The sequence below is a fragment of the Micropterus dolomieu genome, linkage group LG21, assembly GCF_021292245.1.
Source record: "Micropterus dolomieu isolate WLL.071019.BEF.003 ecotype Adirondacks linkage group LG21, ASM2129224v1, whole genome shotgun sequence".
Lineage (NCBI taxonomy): Eukaryota > Metazoa > Chordata > Actinopteri > Centrarchiformes > Centrarchidae > Micropterus > Micropterus dolomieu.
The window spans coordinates 13089401-13111436 of NC_060170.1; the positions used below are offsets into that span (position 1 = coordinate 13089401).

At 37.9% G+C, this 22036-nt stretch overlaps 1 protein-coding gene across 1 annotated transcript; it reads left to right on the forward strand.

Annotated features, from left to right (window-relative positions):
• Window positions 1–3881: 3881 nt before the first annotated feature.
• Window positions 3882–13456, forward strand: lhx6b (LIM homeobox 6b). The gene is made up of 8 exons (XM_046035419.1): window positions 3882–3892; window positions 4783–4911; window positions 6098–6219; window positions 8662–8882; window positions 9659–9759; window positions 9863–9958; window positions 11425–11596; window positions 12776–13456. Exons 2-8 carry the CDS (start codon window positions 4849–4851, stop codon window positions 12856–12858), a joined length of 858 nt encoding a protein of 285 aa, XP_045891375.1. The 5' UTR covers window positions 3882–3892; window positions 4783–4848; the 3' UTR covers window positions 12859–13456.
• The last annotated feature ends 8580 nt before the right edge of the window (window positions 13457–22036 follow it).

The window sequence follows — 22036 nt, forward strand, 5'->3', positions numbered from 1 at the left end:
TCAGAACACGTGCTGCAGCATTCTGGATCAGCTGAAGAGTCTTAATGGACTTTTTCGAGCAGCCTGATAATAAGGAATTACAGTAATCCAGCCTAGAAGTAACAAATGCATGGACTAGTTTTTCTGCATCATTTTTAGACAGGATGTGATTTACGCAATATTACGTAGGTGAAAAATGGCGGTCCTTGAAATTTGCTTAATATGAGACTTAAACGACATGTCCTGATCAAAGATAACTCCAAGATTCCTCACAGTGGTGCTGGAGGCCAGGGCGATGCCATCAAGGGAAACTATATCTTTAGACAATGCGTCACGGAGGTGCTTAGGCCCCAGAACAATAACTTCAGTTTTATCTGAGTTTAACATTAGAAAATTACAGGTCATCCAGGTTTTAACATCCTGAAGGCACATTTGAAGTTTAGCTAACTGATGAGTTTCATCTGGTTGATGATAGATATAACTGAGTATCATCTGCATAACAATGAAAGTTTATGGAATATTTTCTGATAATACTGCCTAGAGGAAGCATATATAAAGTGAAGGGGATTGGTCCGAGGACAGATCCTTGAGGAACTCCATGACTAACTTTGGCGTGCATGGAGGACTCATCGTTAACATGTACAAACTGAAATCGATCTGATAAATAGGACTTAAACCAGCTTAGAGCGGTTCCTTTAATGCCAATGAAATGTTCCAGTCTCTACAATAGGATTTGATGGTCAATGGTATCAAATGCAGCACTAAGATCTAATAAAACCAGTACAGAGACAAGTCCTTTGTCTGATGCAATAAGGAGGTCGTTAGTCATTTTCACCAGTGCTGTCTCTGTGCTATGATGAGCTCTAAATCCTGACTGAAAATCCTCAAATAAACTATTGCTCTGTAGAAAGTCACACAGCTGTTTAGCAACTGCTTTCTCCAGGATCTTAGAGAGAAATGGAAGATTGGATATAGGTCTATAGTTGGCTAAAACACCCGGATCAAGTTTGGGCTTTTTCAGAAGGTTTAATTACAGCTACTTTAAAGTATTGTGGTACATAGCCTGTTGATAGAGATAGATTAATCATATCTAGTATAGAAGTGCTGACTAAGAGTAAAACTTCTTTAAGCAGCCTAGTCGGGATGGGGTCTAAGAGGCAGGTTGATGGTTTAGATGAAGAAATTATTGAAGTTAGTTGGTAAAGATTGAGGGAAGCAAAACAGTCTAAACATATATCTGGTTCTACAGCTGTTTCTAAGGTTCCTGAGTTTAGAGATAAGTTACAGTAAGTTATTTGGTTACAGTATTAATGTGTCACAACCACATAGACAGCAAACATTTTATTTCAGAGCTGAAACTTTTTCAGAACATAACATTGCAAATGGAGACCTTCATATTCAGGCTCGCAAAAAAAGGTTCCCTTCCTATAAAAATGCAACTCAAGTGCTTTATAATAATCAAATCTGAAGAAGTGTGGCCCTTTAATGATCATTTAATGAACAATAAAACATGAAACATGACCTTGAATCTAACCTAAATCAAACACAACAAACAAAGAATTCTTTGTGTATGCACAGCAAGAACAAGTTATTAAAGGGTTGTTGAAATGAAACCTTTGTTTCATCCTTCCTCATATATCAAAGACTCGATCGCGACAACTCTAACTCAATGCTAAAAATCTCTCTAAGATTCACTGCTTTCTTGCCATTTCAGCGTGTTTCTTTGGTGAACTCACACACAAATAAAGCAGAAACATCAGGTAATTAAATAACCACACAGACACATAAAATGACTATAGTCAGACAATAACGCCTTTATGAATAAAAAGGCTGCTATCAGCACCATAAAACAATAATGATTTGTACCATATTATTATTATATTATATTATTCTCGTCTCCTCTGGTGTTTTGGGAGTTCAAGACACTGAGTGCCTCTGGCTAAGAGCTGTCAGTTCAATATCATCTCTAATCTGCTGCTAATAAGGCCTAATATGATCTGTTCACATTATATTTAACTTCCTGTGGATAAAACCTGAAAGACCAATAAAGAGTCCCAGTTGTAACACAGTGGGAGAAATGGGAATTATTTTGTTGGCTGTGATTTCTCAGACTAAACTTGTTAAAGCACGTGGCAGAAATGGCAGTACCTCAATATCCCTTGTCTGTGTCCAGCCGAGGACATTTATTGCACGTCACTCTCCATCTCTACTATCCCTTGGCACTTCTCTGCTATAAACTCTATATTAAAGAGATCAAAAAACATTTCTTTATTTATTTGAACACAATAAACACAACTGTGGAAACATATGCCACAGCGTTGTATGGATGAATTTAGATCCACCATTAAAAGTTTTAGTTTAGTTTACTTTAGTTTTACTTAATTTAATGTAGTTTAACCAAACAAAGACACCCAAAAATAAACAATACCAATCACAGCACAGTTAATGCACTACATGGTACATATGGAGAAGAGGAGGCAGCAGAGAAAGAAGAAATGGAGACAACACTGTCCTTCTGAGCTCATGAAGTCCCATGGTCCATTAATTGTACTATCAAAGTCCCCAACAAGTCCAAAAATATCCCAACACACAGTTGACAGTTAAACCACTGTGATAATCCAGTGAACGTGCCCATGAAACCAGCAAACAAACTATTGAACACAGTTTGTTGTTTGACTTTCATTGTGCAGGATGATTTGTGTGCAGAGTTTAACACTAGAAGGCTGTTTGCACATGAATCCCTTCTCTGCACTCAACTCGAGTCTAAGTTTATCATCCATACACATCACAACAATCATGGTCCAGCATGCAGCTTACACAATTTCTGCATATTCATTCGGAATCTCTAATGTGGGAGTAGGACTGCATGTAAATCTCGGAACTCTTGACAAGGTAATGCACTTTTTTGACATATGTTTTATTCCAATCAGAGTATTCTTAAAACGTTTCCAGAGGGCATCTTTAAGAAAACATGAAAGGTTTTAAAATACACGCAGCATCGAGCCCAGCATCAGTGTAATGACATACTTATTGTAATTGTTGTGTTTTGGATGTGAACATTTCAGCATTATCCCACGTGACTTCTTATAATTCTGTCTAGACATTTGTTTTTTAGGATTTGGTTCAAAGTTAGTCTGTTTAGTGCAACATTTCCTATATTTCAATGGCTGAGCACCAGTAGGATAACACAAAAAGGGGATTTCATGGTCAAAAAAAGACTGCACTTAACATACCTACTTAATTTCTCTAACTCAGACTGTTAAAGCCTCATATAGCTTCAGAACTTCCCATAGTATTTTGCACAGAACAAGGAGGTTGATTTTGTCCCCATCTGTTACATTGATCACTTGAGGAAGATATTTCTTCACAGCCAGCATGACCTATTGGAGGACCAATAACCCTTTCAGGTGCTTACTGTATGTGCATGTGATTGTTGTTTTAAGACAGACTCAGCTCCCTTCTTGAGCCATCTGAATACAAACACATCAAAACTGAACAGAGAAGACAAGGAAAATGGATAAAATAGCAAAACAGTACTTAAAATAATAAAAAGAAACTCTTTATGATGGCTCATTAGCACTAGCCTATATAACTATCATCATATCATCTTTAACAACTTCAACTTTCACTCTGCAATCAGCAAAATAACTCCGGCCTCCGATCTGCATCCATCATTAAAAAAAAAGACGATAAATCCTCAAAGTTAATTGGTGGGTGTTTCCAGACACATTTCTTCTGATTATCTTCTTCTTTTTAATGAATTCATGCCCTAAATACTCTCGTGAGCCTTCAGAAAGGAGGGTAAGCCCGGGTCTGCTGGTCCAATGGGCAGCATCACATCCTGTGTGACTGATCTGGGTGTAAACTTTGAGTCGAGGCGGGGAGAAGAAACCACAGCGGAACCGACAGTCCTGTAAGTCTGTCGTCTGGGACATACTCACTGGTGCCACTGATTTGAGTCCTAGTCTCAAAAAGTCAATGAAGTTGGATTATTTTTCTTGCGTTGAAGACAAAGAAAGAGAAAAGCCTGTTTAAAAAACCATGTTCCTCGGAATAATTTGGATATTTTGCCTGTAATGTTCTGGGGAAACTTTTATTGGACGATGTTTTCGCTGCTTTTGGGAGGTTTTCCATGTATGAAGTATTATGTTTTTTTTTAATTCTCATAGGCCATCTCTTATCTTATCTTATCCCTTATTTCACTGCCTCCAATATTTATACCGTGGCTGGTAATTAACATAATCTTGCATTCCTGTTAATTTCCACAAAATGAAGGACAACACGGACTCCGGATTGCCACCCAAACGCAGATTTTTGGCAGTTTATGAATGCAGCTGTAATCACCCAGGGGAGCCTCAAGTACTTAAATGGGTCCATCATGAGAACGAGACAATCAAGCTCCTTTATGCCTCAAGATCAGCTGCAGTTTCTGCACATTGTCTCTTATGAATAGACCTATCTCCAATTGAGCCTCTTCACTTTGGAGATATTTCGATTTTCGATTATACAGCTATTGAAATTAGGATGCGCCGCCTTTTTTCTCTCTCTTAGCTTGGTGGCTCGCTTGCGTTTTATTTTTTTTATTTTTTTATTTTTTTGATTGCCAGATGAAATTGACACTCCGGTTGCCACTTGTGAAGCGAAGCATTTCAATTCGCCGCTAATTGCAGATATAGTGCCATGCTTTCTTTTCACTGCATGTGATTGCATGGGCATACAGCCTACCATTGCGCACGAGAAGAATGATCGATCAGATATAGTTTTTTTTTCTTCTAATTGCATCAAAATGTCTTTTGTTGCCAGGGTTTAAATGCAGGAGAAACTGTTATTCGTTGTTTTGGACCGGATATAGTGTGGGCTGGGGCAGAGATGCGTAATGCGCAGCAAGCTCCATCTTCTCTCCAAATAGGCACCGTTCAAGATCCGAAAATGGTGAGTCACAAACATCTGGATGAGTTTGATTTGCAACCTTTTGATTTCTTTGTCTTTCAATCTGTGTAAGGTTTCTTTGGTTCCTCTTCTTGCTCTCTTCCTAAACTTTGTGCATGCTGGGTAACCTTCGCAGGACTCTGGATTTGGCTCAGGTTCAATCACACAAAACAGTTTCTAAAGGCTATATGCATTTATGATAAGGGATGTCGTGGAAAGAAAAGCCACCAAAACTTAATTTAGCCACTTTTAAGTTGAAGACTGGAGTTCACATAATGCAACATGTTTAGGCTGAGGTGAATCTGTGTCATAAAATGTAAATGAAACTTGAATTATCACACGCGTGCATGAACAATTAAGTTAAAAGCGAATGTAGAATCACTGGAGGAAATAAAGCGTTTCTGGAAACCAAAAACGTTGGATATTAGTGGGGAGGGCTGGGGAGTTTAGGTTCAGGACTGCGTCTATATGTTTCTACCACATCACTGAAATATTTCACGGACTCGCACACTGATTTTTTTCAGTAGGCTATATCCACTCCTAAAAATAAAACCAAACTAAAATCAGCAAAAGACATGCAACTCAGTCTTCTCTCTGGGTTAAACCGGGGTGTTTTGGCGCAGTCTAAGTCGGAGGTGAAGAAGGAGTCCGGTGGGTCCAGTCCGTCGGAGGCCGCCTGTCTCTGCTCTCCTCCGGCGGCCAAGAACCAGTGCGCCAGCTGCGGTATGGAGATTCATGACCGATACCTACTGAAGGTGAGAAATAATGAGGATAAATTATAAATGTTTACACACAAAAATAAAACGGTACCAAGAAGCTTAAAGATCTAAGCTCCGTTTCTTAGTTTTATTTTTTATTCTTAAGGCTACTTTTTGGCTTTTTAATCTTAACAAAAGTAGCGCAAAACAGGTAAATGTGGTAATTTCAATCATGCATTGCAATTTCCTTTATCTAGTGACATTTTCTCCTCATGCTTCTTTCTTTCTTCACTTTTTCTTCTGCACAGAAAACGAGTCCAAATTATTTTATTTATCTTTTATTAATTTTTTTATTCACTTTTATGAACACAAGACATATGGCAAGCTATTAAACATCTGGATGAGAGTCTCGTTGCACTGATTATTGGTCACACACACTCAGACGTGCATTATTCTGTAAGTGTGATTGTATTTTGTTTTAATCATCACAGGTCAACAACCTGAATTGGCATTTGGGATGTTTGGAGTGCTCAGTGTGCAGAGCGTCTCTGCGCCAACACAACAGCTGCTACGTTAAAAACAAAGAAATCTACTGCAAACTGGATTATTTCAGGTAAAATAAAGTTTGTTCTAGTACTGATTTTATGCTGCGCTGTTATTATTTTATAACGCGAGCATCTCTCCAAGTCTTACAGGTTTTTATTTTTAGACAATCAGTTAATTTAATTTTTTATCAAAAATTAATAGTAAACTTAATTATTTATTTTAATTAGTTCAGTGATTCATTTATTCAAATGTTTAATTTTAAGTGTTTATTTCTTTTCGAAGTTTATTTATATTTCGATACTCACCTTTTTTTTAGCCATGTCGATGTAGTTTATTCTGAAAAATAAACAAATAGTTTGCCAGCATGCGCATGCAAACTATTTATAACCTAACACATAACACATAATGTAACTGCTTAATTGCATTTGTTCAGTATTTGAGAAACAGATAAATGAATGAACAAAAGCCTCGAAGAAACAAATGAAAAATATGAGCACAGCGTTTTTGTTTTATTTAACCGCCGTCTAACTGCGTCTGCGCAACCCAATATATACTGACGATATTTAAATTGGTTCTTCTCCCATTGAATCCAACCAAATTCTTGTAAACGATCCCTTAACTAATGCTTTTGATACAGTATTTGAAAAGCATCCTTCCTGTTTCCCTTATTAATAAAAAGAAACGCAGACAATCAGAATCTGCATATAAATTAATTAATTAAGTATTTTTGGAAATGATGCAAGATGATATTTAGAGGCTTCTCTACCTCCTTCAAGATAAACCTGAAAAATTAAATAATGAATTTCCGGTGGAAGGTGGAACAATGACGGATGATTTAAATATTATTTGGCCCAGGTGATAAATTATTGGACATAATTTGTTTTATTTTTCTAGGTGTTTTTACAACTAATTGATCTTTGCTTTCCAAGATCAACATAATTTGGCTCCCAAGTAAAGGGAATCAAGATTTCCTGTATAATGGGCTGTAATGGGGCTTTTAAGCCACAAGATCTTTTCAGCAAAATATATCAAAGCTAAACCTTGTTTTTGAAATTAATTCTGTGTTTATCTGTTCACACTTGTGAGACTTTTACAACAGCTGCATGAGAATCAGCACAGATCAATGAACAAATGGCTGGATTACCAAACTGGGCTACCTGCCCCAAAGTCAATTGACATCGCTAAGTTACACTATTAATGGCATTATTGGGGAATAATAAGGGGATGGAGATGGCGCAATGGATAAGACACATTCCTTTGGTGTGAGAGACCCAGGTTCAATTCCCACTTTGACCCATCCATTGTGTCCCTGAGCAAGACCCTTAACCCCTAGTTGCTCCAGAGGCGTGCGACCTCTGACATAAATAGCAATTGTAATTTGTTTGGATAAAAGCATCAGCTAAAAAATGAATAAAGGTAAACAAAGTCAAATTATTGGCAAATGTCATGGCCATGGCTCTTAGAGGAACACAGCATCTAAATCTAGTTTTAGGCCCTTTATTATTTTAGTTGACATTGGGCTCACATGATTCCTTAGTGAAGTTGACTTTGATCAAATTACCTCAAACTAACCCAGACACAAAAACCTTGTTGCCCAGGCAGGACATCATTCCCTCTGGCGTATTGCAGGAAAACCTTACAGTCACTGTTTTAAAATTCCAGTTTTGTCACCTCCACAGTGAAGGAAATTACTCTAATCTATTTATCGTTTCATCTACTCACCAAAATAGCTCTGAACTGTGTCTTCTTACTCTAGCAGCTACCAAAGTCCAGGGGAGAGTTGACAAAAATGTTGATGCGCTCATCAAGGTCACCTTTAGTTACTGTGCAGAGGTCTGACCACAAAAACAAGTTTTGCGCTGTTTTACCTCCCAGGCTACATACGGACTGGTGGAGCTTTGAATGTATGTGTCATAATATTCTGCAATAATGCTCTGGAAATAAACATCAATCAAAGATAAAGCAGTAAAGTGCTCATCATTTTTCCATCATTAATTAAGAAGTGGCATGGAGGGATGATGTGACAGTTGGCCCCCGGGCACAGACATGAAAAGCCTCCCCGCCCTTTGCAGTGACATTATACAGGTGAAGCAGTACTCAGACATGCTGGTTCAAAAACTGCAGCTGAACTAACTTCAGTATTTTGTTCTTGGAGATGAAGACGGGAGGTCTGACTCCTGTCCAAAAGCTTCCTGCCACAACAGATCAACAATAACACTCCTCTGCACAGATATTATGCAAAATGTTATGGGAGGGCATATTTTGTGGTGTTCTGATTCAAACTGCTTTGTTAGTTTCACTGTAAATGTACTTTAAATGAAATGTAACAGCAGCCTCAGTGTGATGTGCAGCTGTAATATGACGGAAAAAAACAAACAGATATTGCAAAGGGTTTGGTTGGCAGCTACTCACAAGATTCTGCAAAGCAAAGCAACAACATCAGAACATTTAACTGAGCTCTGTAACCTGCAGGCAAACCTTCACCTGCCCGTTTTCTTCTTCCTCACAGTAGGTTCGGCACTAAGTGCGCCCAGTGTGGCCGGCAGGTGTACGCCAGTGACTGGGTGCGGCGGGCTCGGGGCAGCGTTTACCACCTGGCCTGTTTTGCCTGTTTCTCCTGTAAGAGGCAGCTGTCGACTGGGGAGGAGTTCGGCCTGGTGGAGGGGAGGGTACTCTGCCGCAGCCACTACGACATCATGCTGGAGAACCTTCGCAGGGCTGCTGAAAACGGTAACAGACATTATCAAAGATGTATCTCTAATGATCATCAGCAAAAATATGCAAGAGTCAGAGCCTCAGTGAGAAGTGGAACAAAATATTCAGGAAACTCTTGATCACCATTTGAGCTCTAAAGTTTCCAACACTCCTTTTAAGTTTCCTACAAAGCTGTTTTTTTCCTCGACACTGGATATATAGACGCAGTCCAGCCCTTTTTTACCGGCACGTAAAGATGTACCATTACATAAAAACATACAATTCTAGATTCTCTAGTGTTTTATTGTCAACATGAAATACCATTATTTGAGCTTTGTTTGAACAGTGGTTGACCAACCAACCTGAGAATAAATGATTGACCTGCTGTAAGGTTAGGTTAAATGAACTTGGAAGTTCTGACCAAGCTAATCACAGTTGACAATAAGCTGGTGGGAGAGAGGTAGAAACTAAATTCGTGAAGGAATATTTTAGCCTCAGTTCATGATCCAAATAGAAGTAAAACATTCCTATTAACCTTGTTATTTCCAATTTTTTACACACTGATAATGACTGCTCTACTGGAAGACTCTCTGCTGTGCTGTCAGTGAGGTATAAATAGTCTGAACTGTGTGGTCAATGGCAAGAAAACATTTTAATTATGTTCCACCGACTGTTTGGACAAATGTTTCATGACACAGAATTGAGCTGTAACAAAATTGGCTTGTAAACGTATAACTATGTTGTTTTGTAAAACTTCACAATATAATGGCTGAGGTGTCAGTGAGACCTGTTGTGATTATGCTCTCTTAAAGGTACAGGACTGACTCTGGAAGGAGCGCTCCCCTCTGATCAGGATGGCCAACCAAAACCAGCCAAGAGGGCGCGGACATCGTTCACTGCTGAGCAACTGCAGGTAGATTCTGCTCTGACGTGCTTGTGTGTTTAGGTGTAGTGGTGTTTCAAACCGTCCTTCATATGTGTGTGGGTTCATGACTGAAGGCAGTGTGTCCTCGCAGGTGATGCAGTCTCAGTTCGCACAGGACAACAACCCTGATGCTCAGACTCTTCAGAAACTGGCCGAAATGACGGGACTGAGCAGGCGAGTCATTCAGGTAGGAAATGATAAAACATAAGGTTACACTTTCATTAGACCAGTGGTTCCCACCTGGGAGTTGAGATCCTTTTAAAGGGATGTGGATTCATTTATCTCACCAGGCCTAAAAATTGTTCAAATTAAACTATTTGAAAAGGGGAAATCCCCCTTTGGTTGAACTAACAGTCTGTAGACATGCAACTTGTGATGAGGGGTCACAAACTGCAGTACTGTTAGAAACTGCTTTGTTTTAAAGACATCTGAATCCAGAAATAAAGCTACGGCGCCACTCATCTGCACAATGCTACATATGAGCGTTTTGCTGGAATATATCAGTATCTGATTCTCACATTAGGTTTTTTAAGGCTGATGAAGATACAAGACTTCTTTTGGTTGATGTTCACATTATTTTAGTTTTTTGAGTTTGATGAGTTTTCCTTGCTTATGACCCCTTGAAATGAAGCGTTGTCTACCTTTGGACTGGTTTTCCTTCTGAAATGATCTGATTTAATGGATTTTCAGATGAGGTAAGGTATGAGGTGGATGAGGTATTCAAAAGATTTAAGGGGGTCCAGACCCTCTTGTTGGGAAATACTGATTTTAAACACTGATGAAACCCTGACCAATTAAATTATTTTAGCAAGACCATTAGCAGTTACGAATGCCGGCGTCTCGCCCTGTGATTAAGTGAGGTTTGCACATGAACTTATTGGTCTTGCTGTCAATCAACGCATCAATAGCCCTGGTCCTTATGAACAAAATTAAATGTCACATTTGGCTGTAGCCCCTCATCCTATGTTGGCATAGTGATCTAAGCAACATTTCGGTTGCGTCTCGCCACACATAGCCAAACGTAGACATGGGAAACTTTGGATTTGGACCCAAACACATCAGACCCAGGCAGAGCGTTCAGTATTAGTCTTTATTGAGGACAAAATAAAAGGTGAATAAGCTTATGTGGTGTGAAAAGGCAGGCAGAGATCTAAAACAGGTTAGAAGTCCAAAAAGCAAACAAATCCACAGGAGAGCAGGCAATAATCCAAATACATAGAGGTACAAGAAATAAGCTAACAGGTAATGCAAACATACAGGAAACCCGAAGGAAGGGCTGGTTCACTTGATCAGACAACGAAGATGATCCGCCAAAATGACAAGGAACACACTGACAAGATATACACACAAGAGAGGTGATTAACAAGTCACAAGTGGAGCAAACAATCAAACAAGCGGGACAACATAAAAAGCAAGAAGTGAACTGAACTGAAACGAGAAACAGAACAAATGAATGAACATCAACTAAATCTTCAATTTAAATAGTCTTCAGAAAAAGGAATAACCTAAATTGTGCAATATTTGAAGCTAATAAGAGATTTTTGAGGCACATAAAGTACAGGAAAACAGCACAACTCAAACCTTGATTTCCTTGTTGTAGAGTTCATTTTCCCCTGATTGCTGCATGTTCACATCATCTGTAATATTTCCCAGGTTTGGTTTCAAAACTGCCGTGCGCGACACAAAAAGCAGCCGCCTCAGAGCAGCTTCTCTCAGAGCGCTCCGCTGTCCAGGATGCCTCCATCGCTGCCAGACGATATCCACTATTCACCGTTCAGCAGCCCGGACCGACCCCATCTACTGGCCCTGCACGGATACCTGGACAGTGAGTGTCAGGTCTTACTGTTAGGGATTTTTGTTGACTGACACACATAAAAATTATATTTTTACACTGTTTTAAAAGCTGATGCTTAAATATATATAGTATATTTAATTATCTATTTCCCAATATTTAACTTCATAATCAGCCGTCTCTCCGGGTCTTTCTATATTGAATCAATAAAAGGTTTAGTTTGTTATGTCATACAATAGCCTATGCAGTGGTAGAATGAAGTCAAGTTGTAAGTAATGTTGTAAGTACATTTACTCAGGTACTGCAGTAGAAATTTGAGGTTATTGTACTTTTACTTTGTCTTTACTAGTATTTCTACTTCATCCTAGTTTATACTTCAATTTCATGCAAGTTTATTCTGCTAACTCCACACAGGGACAATTTTTCTGCATTATTAGTACTTTTACTTTAATGAATAATTTTGATATATTATTTTTGATACTTTAAGTACAATTTGTAATAACACTGATGTCCTTTTACGTAAGTAATATCTGAAATGCAGGACTTCTTCTTGTAATTAAGTATTTCATATTGCAGTACTGCTACTTTCTATAAAGGATCTGAATACTCCATCACAGACAGTAGTAGTAAAAATGAAATGCAGGGTGGATGAAATGAAAAGGCTGGTGTGCTTTAAACAACAATATTCAGAAATAATGGTAGAAATAAGGGTAAGAAAAAAAATTCAACAATAAAAAAATTGTAAATGTTCACAATATAAGTATTTAAATATATTAAAAATGCTTAATAGCCTAGACACAAAAAACAGCTACAGTATGTCCCAGCTGTAAATCAAACTTTTCGCAATAACATTTCATGTGCACTCAAGTGCAAACATTCAAAGATGCAGGGCAATGTAAAGGATTTTGAGAGAAGAATCCCTCCTCTGTTGCTCCTCCTGAGAGTTTTTCCCTTGTTTTCCTGTTAAAGGGTTTTGTTGGGGGAGTTTTCCTGATCCAAATCGAGAGTCTTGATTTGTGATTTTGTACTTAATAATAAATACAAATGGCTAAAAATTGTGAGAAATGTTGAAGGCCCAAATTTGAAACAATGTCATTTGGATGCTTTGGGAGTTTTTACCCCTCTTTAACTGCATGTTCTTGAACTCAATTACAGTAATATGCTCACATTGTTCCCCAAACTCATGGTGATTCTCTTGTCTTCTTCGTGCAGCACACCCTTTCTCTGTCCTCGCTGCCCCGGGCCACTTGACCCATCCATCCATCTCTTTACCAACGCTTCCCATCAGCCGCTGACCTCCTGCGTCTACTTTTGTAGCGTCACCACTCTGATGTTGTGAAAAAAATCCTTTGGGACGTACTTTCAGTAATCTGCTCAGTTTGGGACTCTAATCTCCAGGCAGCAGGGACCTCGCTGTTTTCAATCGTCAGTCGGATTCTTCGCTGTGAGACTGCTGAGCTAAACTTGTCTTTTAAAGACAGCGGACTGTGGCAGTTGGAGAAATGTCCCGCCTCCACGCCAACATGGAGTTTTTTTTTATTTTGTTTTTCATGATGCAGTGAAGAAGACCACTTTTGTTTTATTTTTTCCTCTTTTTGATGGGACACAAGAGATTGCATCAGGTCAGGATTTTTTTCCTTTTGTTGACCCACTCATACAAGGTATTTTAATTATAATGCTGCAATATGAGCTCTCAAAAAAGAAGAAAAAGGGAGTGTTGTAGCAGCATTACAGTAAAACCTCAGCATTTTTTGTATTCGTGATGAGCACATTTGTAGCTTTACTGTTGTTTGTTGTTGTGTTGTTGTCAGAAAATGGAAACTCTTATTTATTCAGAACAAAACTTCACTTTTAAAAAGCACTTTTAAATGTGTCTTGAAATTGAATAATTCAGTGATTGTACATTCTAAATACTGCTACAGTTTAATAAAAATGTATCAGAGCTGTTATGGAAATGTTAGTGTTTTGATAATCGAGGATCAGGTTGATTTAATCATGCACAGAGAGCAAGAGGGGGAGAGACTGTGTGTGTGTGTGTGTGTGTGTGTGTGTGTGTGGCTGAAAATGTCAGGACAAACACGCAATTTCAAAGACAGAGAAATGTGAATGCATCTCCACTGGAAGGACATTATATTAGGACACTGTTTTTACACTGAGAGCTGCAAAAAATCGAAAGCTCGTCTGTCAGAGGCCAAGTACCTGCAGTAACCTGTTATTGAGAGCAATATCCAGCGACAAACCTGCACATCATCTCCAATTTACTCTTAACGGGAAATGGGATCAATCCTACTGTGAAAACGATTATTTGAAACGACTTTTTCACTCAAAGCGTGGCCATTGATCGGGCAGTTTGTTGGCTTTTGTGAGTCCTTTTAATGCAAATTATCTACAGTTGTTACATTGATTGACAGCACTTAAGAGGCTGTGATGGAAAGAATGAATGGGAGACTTTGAGTTAAAGGATATCATTAGATATGGATTTTTCAAACTGGATCAATGTGCCTTTTTAAAAAATTATTTTTAACCACTGTAGTAAAAAGTGTGACACGCCCATGCACTTCTAGTTTCACAATCCTGAGAACAACCAGGATTCAGGATTTCTGAGGCTGGAAGAGAAATTGATATTTAGGAGTTTAAACAAATCTGATTAATATTTTACATAAACACAATATATAGAAAAACATTTTGACAAATTCAATTTTTAAGCAATAGCTCAACATTTTGGTAAATAATTTACTTTTTTGTGAAGAGTAAGATAAGAAGATGGATACTACTGTCACATCTGTCCATTAAATAAAGAGTTGCAGCCAGCAGCTGGTTAGCTTAGCTTAGTTTAGCAAAGACACTGGAAACAGGGGAAACAGCTAGCCTGGCTCTGTCCAAAGGTACAATTAATAATATTAAATAAATATGCATACCAGCATACCCACAAATTAACACATTATATCATGTTTGTGGCAACTGCAGGTGGCTGTAGGCCCGTAAAATGGTGAATTGTCAGTTTTACAGACTAGCTGTTTCAAACTGTTTCCCATGCTAAGCTTAAGGGATTCTGGCTCCAACTCCATATTTAGCGTACAGACATGAGAATGATATTGATATAACAAGAAGAAGAAAGGCAAGAAAGTGATAACCTCAAAGTGTATGTCCCAAAATGTCAAACTGTTTCTTTAAACAATTGTTAAAAGAGGATGTTTTGCAATTAAAAAACAAACCTAAACAGTACAAATAATGTTATATTAGACCTATCTACTGTTTTTATATTACCTCATACATTTACGTTTGGCATTTTTGTACTAATATTTCTTTTTTCTTTCTTCATTGTTGATTAATTGGCAGATTCTTTTCCCAATTCAACACTTAATCCTTTGATCTTTAAAATGTCCCCAAGTGATCACGGTTGGTTTTTTTCCTGAATTTCTTTGTCCAGAGGGAACTCTGATCCACGGACCACGGCTGAGCTGTACTATGATTTAGTATATATGAATTATTTAGTAGATGCAAGTGGGCGCACCTTCAGCTAATCTGTACCTTTGCAGTTGGATAGACAACTAGCTGAGCTAGTTTAGCTAACTCTCTCAGCAACTGGTGCCGAGGTTGATCAAGATCGATGATTATGACTGTAGTCATGTGATAACAGAGCTTTGGCAGTTGCTGTCGCTGTGATTGTGGCTGTAGCCATGGCTGTCTCCTTGGGAGAGTTCAAAACTCTGGAAAAAAAAAACTGTGTAACTGAAGAGTGCAATTCCTATTCCTAAACTGGACTATGTATCTGTTGTCCTCTGTCTGTTTCAATGTGCTCCATTTAAAAAAAAGTTTACTCTGTAATATATATGCTATCTTGGCCAGGTCTCCCTCGAAAAAAAGATTTTAATCTCAAGGGACTTCCTGGTAAAATTAAGGTTAAATAAATCAATGTTAAAAAGTCCAGATCCCCAGCTTCATCCAGCACAGCATCTGTAGAGCGTTTCCCTAAACACAGTGTATCATACCTGGAGTTGACCAACACATTAACTCTTCCTGGATCAGCAAGAATATAAAACTTAATGTAACTCAAAATTGCTCTGTTTAAAGTTAAGGAAAAAAGCACATTCGAATTTTCTAAAGCTCAAGGTGATGCCCTTAGATTGTTTTTTGTTTTAATTTGTCCAACCAACATCCAAAACTGAAAAAGATAAAATGTACTATTTCACACTTACTAACTAGATTATTTTTTCAGCATTTTACTTGAAAAAAGTTAATCAATTATTAAAATACAGTAGTTGCATTTTCATTTTCTGTTTTTCAGAACTACTTGAAAGGATACTTCTCCACAGAACATGTTTGTAGTGCGTTTGATTCTTTTTTCAATCACTTTGCAAGACATAAACCATTACCAAAACACATATGCAACACAGATAAATTACACTATGCCAAAAGAGTTGAAAATTGGAGGTGAAGACTGGTCTCAGGTCAGTTATTTTCAAAATAATAATCCTGCAAACACTCAAACTTAAAGGAATTAGAAAACAGTAGAAGACTGATAACAGTTTAGCTTAGCATAAAGAAATGAAACAGGGGGAAATAGTTTGTGTGGTCCTGTTCAGATGTAACAAAATCCCTGTAAAACCACAAATTGTCATGTTTACACTTTGGTTTGTTTACAGATTAAACAAGCAAGATATGGCATGTTAATTAGTGAGCTTTAGCGAGTTTTTCTATATTCAGACAGAGCCAGGCTAGCAGTTTCTGATCTTCAAACTAAGCCAACAACTGCTGCTGGCTGTATCTTTATATATAACGGACAGACATGAGAGTGGTATGATCTCCTTATCTAACTCTCAGCAAGAAAGTAAAACTATCTAAAAAATCCCTGATTGTTTTGCTCGCTGATTATGAATTTTGTCAAATGTTTGATTAGTTTTGAACAGGTTTTCTTGGTGGAATTAAAGTGGGTGAACACAAGCGCCTAATTTGAGTGAAAATGCAGAAAGTGTGCGATACTGTTTCAAGTGACAGCAGTGTGTCTCCTGTTGCTTGAGCAGGAGCAGCAACATCAGAAACTTGACCCTGCACTGCCTTCACACAGACAGCAGAACCACAGCAGATAAAAACATACACACAATGGTTCCCTTCTATGGCTCAGAGATTTAATTAAAGTTGACTGGACCAGGTGTGTGTGAGAGTGTATGTCTGCATCATTGTCTGATTTTTAGGTACATGCATGTCTTTGTGTGGGACTGTGATATATATCTCTGTGTGTGCGTGAGGGAGGTATCAGAGGACGTAAAAGACGACCAATGGAGTACTCTCATTCTGTCCAAAACTTTACCTTCAAATCAAACTTTTTTTCCTCCAGTCAGTCACTTTCAATCAATTCAATCCAGGAAGAAACCTGTTCAGGGAAAAAATGATGCTCCTTCTTGGGAAATCTGAGAACAAAAGCTGTCTTCATGCTGAGCAGAGAGATGATTATCAGCCTGCACATTTTGGGCCACCTGCCAGCACTACACTGTAAAAACGCACATTTCTTCCTCATTAAAGTCCCTCTCAGATACAAGCGCTTATAGCAGCGTTTAGGCATGTCTCTGTGCACACACAAGTATCCCTGAGCATTTAAGCCGCCCCCGTTTTGTCATCATGTCATGCGTCCGCCTTGATGATTGGCATCTTCAAGTGGTTACAGATGAAAGCGGGCCCCCCATGCTAATGAATAGGCCCCTGATTGCAGAGCTGCTCGCTCTCTGAATTACAGCGTCGCCCGCCTAATGAGCAGATACACTGCAGTGCCCCTCGTCTCAGCGTATTCACATTTCTCTCCTTCACACTGATGAGCTCTCCCCTACACAACAGTCAACAAAACCTCTGTGGAAGATTGCAATGTGAGCCATCTTCATCAGCACCCTCCTCCTCCTCCTCAAGTTTCATTCAGATGCATATGCTGGCAGGTTCTTCTAATATATTTGCTTTTTTTTACTGCATCACTTGACGATAGTATTTGAACTGATGGTGTTGTGCAAATTATCTGTGTGGCTCAACTCTTATATAAAATAACTTGGATAATACATCTAGAAATAAAGATGCTATAAAAATATCTCATGAAATTAAAAATAAAAAAACATCATTGTACCACTGAACTGACTATGTAGAAGTAAATACAAGCACAGAAAGAATTTGTTCTTGTACTGTATGATTATTTTAGGAGTAAAATAGTCAGGAAACAAGTTATCAGTTGTCATAGCTATATATACGATACACAACTTTACATTTCAATATCTCCTGATAAAATAAACACTTTAAATTCACTGTTAGGGACTTAGGATAAAATTATTGGAGTGGGGTTTTTTAAATGTACCCCAGTTTAAATTAGTATCTGTCTAATGGAACTTCTAATGTACACCACTAACATACACATCAGTAAAACCAGACAGAACAGTTGTCCTCTGCATTCGGCAAGTGAAAGTTATATTAAATATAATAATAATTTTAATGCAATTATTGTATTGCAAAGAAAGGCTGAAATAATTTTTCATCCAAGTTGACCTTTCACTAACTAACTGGCCGGGATCCACATGTGATTTTAGGGGTAGATAGTATATAAAGCACAACTCTTACATACCACCACCACCCCTATAGGTTTGGTTCAAACGACTAATGATTCGCATAGAACAATAAACACAAGAATACTCATTCAGACGTACATTTTATTTATCTCTGCCCATAAATAATTACAATTTCCCCTCTTTGGGGATAAATGTGGGGTGCAAAATGTAAAATAACAACAAAACAACAGCCCGTAACTTGTCTATTCTGCATTTTTTGTGGGGGGTTTTTCAAAGATATCAACAAATTCATTCATATATAAGGCCTCCGCCCTTCAAGACTCCATACTTAGGAATACAAATGACTCATTCTCTTATCTGGTAGACCAAAGACCAGTTTTGACCAATTTGAGAGTAGAAAAAGTCTCTTCACATAAAGCGGCGCAAAACTGGCAAAGTCAATTTGCAGAGTTACAGGTGAATAATGTAGCTTAGCATCTAGGTTGGATAAGTCATCACAAATCACCTCTGAATGCTTCAATAAACATTGCATGCTTCTGTTATCTGAACTAGCAAGAAGGGTAATATGATGCTGATAAAAAAAACGTTGAAAAACATAAATATAATATCATGCAATAGGTTATAAGATTACAGAACATAACATAAGTGCTGGTGTACCAGAGAAAATGGATAAAAGCTATATTAGATCAACTTAACCAAGGCAAATTCATATCATCGAAATGCAATGGAAATTTCATGAAAAACATTTGTAATCATTTTAATAGTTGTTCAGTTTGTATAGTTGAGTAGGTTTTGAAATCATGAACATGGCTCACTTGTTGTAAAGGATGGACTTTGGTAGTACGTCACACCAAGTCAGTCTCAGTCAGCACCAAAAATGTTTGAATCAAGAACGTGCATAACTCAAAACTGAGTTGGTCCGTCACCTAAAAACTATACAACAGGTTCCAGTTTTTGGTTCTGCATTTACTTAATTAAAAAAAAAAAAACAACAGCCATTACCTCTGTCTGAAATCAAGGAAGCAATGTTTCGGGGTGTAGACAGCTGATATCCAAATAATTGATAACAGATATCCAGGCTTCCAAAAAGATTGATAAAAAGCTAAATAGTCATCAGACCATAGCTAGTGGTTTCTGGGATTGCATTTCGGCCATTGTCCAACTCTTTTGCTCTCCACACAGTATGCATGCAACCAAAACCTGCTTAAACATGATTGGTCAATACTACTCAGACTACAAACAGAAACCAGAAAGCTTTCAAACCCAAAATCTTGTCCCTTGCCTAAAGATTCTGCATTTATATAAAAGGTTCAAATATAGAGATTAATTTGTTGTAAACACGTAATGTGGAATCCAGCTTCTAAATGCATTGCGAGTTTTCCTCCAACAACTGCTGCTCATTTCTGAAAGCACTTACAGCATCAAATCTAAATGTGATGTCATCCATCAGCTGTTTGGTGACACAAGAGAAAACCAGCAGTTTGTGCTTCTCTAAGACTAAAACTAAATATGTTGTTCAAAACTGGACCATCTGAGGTTTCAGAGCAGGACCACGTCAACAAACAGCAGTGCAAGTGTTAACACGACATGAGTGAACATTTTTAGGTGAAACGTTTTCTCTTTAGGCAAACTGGACCACAATGAATTTACTTTGTGGCTTTGGGTGTTTTGTTTAAATGTGGATATTGCACAGGCCTACCATTTAACCTCGGGTATAAAAGCTCCACACAACTGGATTCAGTATCAAGTTTCCAAACAAAGCCATAACAAAGCAAAATTAATTTATTTGACTGTGGACCGTGTGCCAGGACATAGTGTGCTATAGAAACTCTGAGAAATAAACAAAGAAACCTTTTTCATGTGTAAACTATGAGTCTTACAGTAGCACATGAGAGCAGGAGGAGGGATAGTGAAAAGCAAGGACATAGCTGAAACACATGATTCACTTCACCCAGGCTGACGGCCAACCGTGCACTATGCAAAAATAAACACAGCACTCCACAGCAGGTTCCCAGAATGTATTATTTTGGGGGGGGGGGGGGGCGGCTTTTGAAATATCACAGCACTTCAGTTTGATTTATAAAAAGCTGGAGCAGGATCTAAATCAGTCTTCTGAGGCAAAAATGTCTGTCTGCTGCATGCTAGGAACACATGGTGGCACTACAACACACAGGAAGATCGTCTCCAAGTTTACATACTGTACATATTCCCAGATGGTCAAAGCAGAAGAGGAAACCCTCTGAAATGAGCTGCTTTTTAATATTATTTAGCTTAAATATTTTAGCAGGAAGAACAAATACAAACGGTGGTGGAAGACGTACTCTGATATTTTACTTACATGATCAAATTTTAAATATGCTAAATCTGGACATCCTTGAACTCCTGAAAACAATGTGTAATTGCTACAATATCTTTGTATCAACTGTAATTTTTGCTGCTTCTCCTGCAACACTAATGTACATGTTAAAATGTGTTATCATTAACATTTCCTGTATTGAAGAGTGAGAACGAAATGTTAAAATGACCTTGCAAAATGTCCTTAATTGACATGAACCTAGAGCATCATATACCAAAACACACATTTCCTGCACAGATGGATTTATTTCTCTGTCAGCCTTGTTTATTTTGGGCGTGTGTTGTGTATAATGCATGGACAGTATCTTTATCTTTATAAACATTTATACAATATATATATAGTGTATGTTATAATCATGGTGCACACGTCTTGTTTGGGAACACTGAAATTAAGAGCTGTTATAGAAGAAGTAGCAGCATGTATATGTTCCTGTTGAGCATGTTTCCAACTACATAATGTAGTAGGTTTTATTACCCACAAGGTGGCAGACCATCCATGATGTGTCATAAAATGGGGTACTGTGAAGCTGTATTAGGGGAGACTGGGTATGGTTGTAACACTTTTTGCTTCAGTAACTATAACTCACCAAATTTTTTTCCTAGAGTTATCAAATTTTTATACAACGTACCAAAGCACATTTGTTCACTACAAATGGCACCAATTCAATCCTCTACAAGAATATCACAGACCTCGTGAGCTGATGTCAAATGCAATGTGTTCCCTTGTTACAACCTACCCAATAGTGGGGTGAGTTGTAACACATGCTGGGGTAAGTTGTAACAATCACACAAAATAATCAAAAATAGATGCTACACTATATGATATGCTTCCAAAACAGGTAGTTATTTAAAAGAACAATGTTTCACTCTTGCTGTAACAGACTTTGTCTGATGACTCACACATGTACAGTATGTGTATGTAAATTTATATACAGAATAAACTTACTTAAAAGTATACTTAATAAATACTACTACAATGTAATTAATTAAAGAACATCTCTGTACATCTTTAGGTCTAACTAAAAAGATGTGTATGCGTGTGTGTGTGTGTGTGTGTGTGTGTGTGTGTGTGTGTGTGTGTCAATGTGTGTATATTCTTATTCAGAGTCACAGTCAGTGCTTGAAGTGGGCCAGTATTCTCCCCTACAACTAATAATTGCTTCATCTGCATTCAGTTCAATGTAACATGCATTCAGTTCAATGTAACAGTAATCCCTCACAGATACACACTTAAGAGGCATAACGTTCATGTGTATTCTTTGAAAAAGGATACGTAGAAGAAGATCTTTTACTTAAGTTACTGTACAACAATGTAAACATACTGCAATTAAAAGCCCTTCATTCAAAATCTTACTTAAGTCAAACAATAAACAGCAAATTGCCCAAAAAGCAGCAGAAGTAAAAATACTCTCAATCTAGGGGTTGGGTCCCTGCAAATATTCGCAGAAGAAATCTGAGGGGTTGCTAGATGATTAATGGAAAATGTCACATCTTGTTTCTGATTAAGGTATGTTTCTTAATTCTCGTTTCCAGTTTGTTATCAGTTAGTGTTTCCTGTTTTATTTGTCAATATTCT

What these genes read in the sequence shown, in the direction of transcription:
- lhx6b (XM_046035419.1), top strand. Translation starts at nt 4,849, where the DNA reads ATGCGTAATGCGCAGCAAGCTCCATCTTCTCTCCAAATAGGCACCGTT. An exon ending in TGCAAACTGGATTATTTCAG is followed by an intron (nt 6,220 to 8,661) that starts GTAAAATAAAGT and finishes TCTTCCTCACAG; the next exon opens with TAGGTTCGGCACTAAGTGCG. An exon ending in CCTGCACGGATACCTGGACA is followed by an intron (nt 11,597 to 12,775) that starts GTGAGTGTCAGG and finishes TTCTTCGTGCAG; the next exon opens with CACACCCTTTCTCTGTCCTC.